Source organism: Dioscorea cayenensis, chromosome 17 (assembly GCF_009730915.1).
Source record: "Dioscorea cayenensis subsp. rotundata cultivar TDr96_F1 chromosome 17, TDr96_F1_v2_PseudoChromosome.rev07_lg8_w22 25.fasta, whole genome shotgun sequence".
NCBI lineage: Eukaryota > Viridiplantae > Streptophyta > Magnoliopsida > Dioscoreales > Dioscoreaceae > Dioscorea > Dioscorea cayenensis.
The window spans coordinates 15,826,501-15,830,329 of record NC_052487.1 but is presented as its reverse complement, the minus strand read 5'-3'; the positions used below and the strand labels follow the sequence as shown (position 1 = coordinate 15,830,329).

General features: G+C 32.1%; 1 protein-coding gene across 1 annotated transcript; it reads left to right on the top strand.

Moving 5' to 3' along the window:
• Positions 1–394: 394 nt before the first annotated feature.
• On the top strand, positions 395–1,586 carry LOC120279948 (late embryogenesis abundant protein 1-like). Its single transcript, XM_039286633.1, has 3 exons — positions 395–490; positions 1,130–1,231; positions 1,330–1,586. The coding sequence occupies exons 1-3, from the start codon at positions 434–436 to the stop codon at positions 1,432–1,434; spliced, it is 264 nt and encodes an 87-aa protein (XP_039142567.1). The 5' UTR covers positions 395–433; the 3' UTR covers positions 1,435–1,586.
• Positions 1,587–3,829: the final 2,243 nt, after the last annotated feature.

The following is a 3,829-nucleotide window of genomic DNA, read 5'->3' as shown; positions in this document are numbered from 1 at the left end:
ATTGCCTTTAAGAATATTTTAATTAATTGGTTATCAGAATTTGATTAGATAGGCGTGCTAACATTGGTTGCAAATATTTAAATTTAGAAAATTAAAATAAAATAAAGAGGAGATGAGCAACTCAAGCAAATTAAATCATCGCTTTAATATTTTACATGTAAATTTCACAAAAATTATTATATGAACTTCTCTTGTTTGAACAGTTCCAAGTCCAACCATTCCGTTCCTTGTAAAAAGGCCTTAAAAAAAGAACCACAAGAATCCACTGCATGCATGACAAGTGTGGTAATTCCCATGTTCAACGTCCCACATGCACCAAGTCCTACACTTGCTCATCAAAATGCATGTATAAAAACCATCTTAAACTCTCCTCTTCACATTCAAGCAACAAATCCAAAGATAAAGAAAACAAGTTAATCCAAAAGGAAGAGAAATGGCTGACAAATCTGATATTAGATACAAGGCTGGTGAGGTCGCAGGCCAGGCCCAGGTATAAAAATATCCTAGTGATGTTAAGGTTTTTATTTTCTTGTTATATTCCTCAAATTAGATCTAACTATATTTCTATCATGTTAAATGATGCAACTCATGTAACTCAAGTGCCATCCTTGCATTTTTTCCCCATGCAACCATGATTTGCACTATACAAATTGTAAAGATTGAAATTCTAAAAATTAGGCTATGTTGGGCTAGCTGTACAGTTAAAGCATTTTGTTTCCATCCAAAGGGTCAGAGGTTTAATTCCCACCCAATGCATAATAAACAAAGTCTCCCAAGATCCCTTGTGTACAGGCAGTGTGAGATCTCCCACACAGGGTGAGAGCATGTAATATATTGAAAAAAAAACTTGCACATGCCTCTGATTGTGGCTTATATCCACATGGTAAAAAGAAATATATACTAAAATATTCTCCATGATAAAGAAAATCAAATATAGTAAATTATATGCATTTATTTATAAAACTGAAAATAACTACAGTTCTAGTAAGAACAAATTAAATAAAAGGTATTTACCTTGAGGAGAGGTTAATTGTGTTATTGAACCCTATTTTCAGGGTATTTTACAAAAGCACTTCTTTTTAAATTAATCAAAAACACAATATTTTTATGGCTACAATTACATGTATAGGTGAAGAAGGATGAAATGGTTGACAAGATGAGCAACAAGATGGAGTCAGCCAAGGAGTCATGCCAGGAGGGAAAGGAACAAGCTAGTGGATTCATTCAGCAGGCTAGCTTCTTTTCATAAAAAATCTCATATATATATATATATACATATATATTTTTTATTTCATGGCTAACTTTATAATTGTTTGTAAATATTAATAGACTGGAGAACAAATGAAGAACATGGCCCAAGGTGCTGCTGAAGCTGTGAAGAATGCAGTGGGAATGGGAGATAACAACAGTGGAAGCAACAAACCTAGGATCTAATTATATATGTCTTTAATTAAGTTTTGCTTCAATGCACTAAGAAGTGATTTTATTTTTGTGTGTTTAATAAGGATGTAACTAGAGTTTATAGTTACAGGTTTAATTTGTTTAATTTGATTCAGTGTGGTTGGTGAATTTCCTCATTAAATATAGTCTTGTCATTGTTTTATTTTCAATATAAAAGTCAATTGCTTTGTTCATTAATTTATGAATTTATTGTGTTGTGTGTATGTTTTTATGTTTTTTCAAAGAATAATTGAGTTTTTCTGCAAGCATTTATTAAAAACTCGACCATTGCATAAAATTAGGTGCACATTTCTTGCATTATTTCGGAAACCCAAAGACTCGTTCTTACAGATGTGGAAAATACAAGATTTTCAATGGTTGTATTAAAAAATATAATAAAAATGAGTAAACAAAAATACTATTCATATTCTCAAAAAAAAAAAACTATTCATGATCTTATAAATAAAATAAAAGCACTTTATGCAATTGCAACCTAAGAAAACAACATTAAAAAATGTTCTACATCATTGTAAGTAAACAAAGCCCTTAATATTGGATTAAAAAATCTGAAGTAAAAGACACTGCAGTACAAATTAAACAAGCTTGAGTATCAAGCTCTATCTTGTAAATCTATAGTTGTTCTATGATTGAAAACAGATAAAAATACAGTTTTCATTCATTCATGGGTCACTTCAAAATTAAGTATTTATTTTATTATTATTTTTTTTATGAGGAAAGATTCGTAGCTATCATTAATTTTAAGGAGATTTTTTCTTTTGACAAATGATATCTGTGAATTTAAATTTAAAATAAGTTATTTCTCAGATGTTTGGCTTTTAATCCAAAATTGAAAATTGAAAAATTTCTTTTAGAAATTTAGCACATATTTTGTTAGTCACTAAAATTATAATTGTCTATATTTTGGCCATTTTGATTTTGTTTTTTAAAACAAAACGAGAACAAAACAAAAGGATAAAATAACGAAAAACAGTATAAAGCAAGAAAACTAAGAGCTTACCAATGGAGGGATAAGACACGATCAAACAAAAATAGAACACGGGAACTATAAGACTTTCTTGAAAATACAAGAAACATTAGTGAGGCACTTTGAGAGATTAATTTTGACCAAGATTTAGATTGGCAGATGGTTAATCATAATTAGAAATTGATGAACCCACAAAGTTGTGGTTTCTGTAAATTGATTGTCAAGACTGACACCTCCGATTTTTTTTTACCCCTCCAGAGATGCAAGAAGCCGGACAAAAAGCATGTAATTGATTTTGACAATAATCAATTAAATGGAAGTGCAATGTGTGCAAAGATGCGTTGTTTCTTTCCAACCACACAATCCAACAAGTGGCCTAGATTAATATATCTCCCAATCCTTAGAGACTAATGTTACACTCGCATAAACCTCCTTGAGGGTAGTCGAAGGGTGGTAGAAATTTTGGCTATATTGGTCCCAAACTTGGGCTACCAATGGGTATTTGAGAAGTAAGTGGTCGACTAATTCTTCAACCACGTTACATAGCACTCAAGCATCTGTTGAGATTCTGTTGCATTCCCTTTTGCAAGATTTTTCAATGTTAGGATTCTATTGTTCTAGGAACATAATTGAAGATAATATTAATCTTGTAAGGGCAGTGACCCTTCCACAAGGACTTGTTTATAGGGCATCTGAGTCCATTCTTAGTAGGGAGGCTCTAGAGGGATTTGATGGTGAACATCCCATGGCTATCCCAATGCACACTTAATAATTCATACCTTTGAGCAATGGACTAGGAATCCAACCATGTATGTCAATAAGTCTATCATTAATAAGGGAGACTGGTAGTAACTAAAAATCATATAATGAGATATCAGGGATCCACCACAAGAGAAATAAAGCAGGCTATATATCTTTAGCCACTTTTTCTTGTAGCCAATGTTCATATCATAAAGGAGTGGATTTACTATCCTTAATGATAGAAACAATATTTAGCTTGTAGGCAGGAAGACAACTAAGAATCCCTCATTATAAAAAAAAAAAACACAAACAAACAAACAAACAAACAAACAAACTTCCTATGAGTCCAGAATAACCAAAATGAAAATAGTTGGAGGAGAGGGCCGATGACCAATGTTAGAGGACTAGTATATACTTATACTATACTTTGTATCTTACTGTTTATACATACTAACTACTTCTGTATTTATACACATTGTATCTATTTATTGGCCTCTTGCCTTAATGAAAGCATGCCCATTCTTATCAACATCTAACATGGTATCAGATCTAGGGTTGCTTTTCGATCCTTTCAAATCTCCCGGCAGTGTTCAGATCTAGGGTTGCATCTCGATTGCTCTGCGGACGAGCTCTGGTTTTCGTTTGATGGGTTTTTTGTTTGGG

Coding starts and splice junctions, on each gene's coding strand:
- LOC120279948 (XM_039286633.1), top strand. CDS start 434: ATGGCTGACAAATCTGATATTAGATACAAGGCTGGTGAGGTCGCAGGC. Junction 491..1,129: donor AGGTCGCAGGCCAGGCCCAG/GTATAAAAATAT, acceptor TTACATGTATAG/GTGAAGAAGGATGAAATGGT. Junction 1,232..1,329: donor CTAGTGGATTCATTCAGCAG/GCTAGCTTCTTT, acceptor AAATATTAATAG/ACTGGAGAACAAATGAAGAA.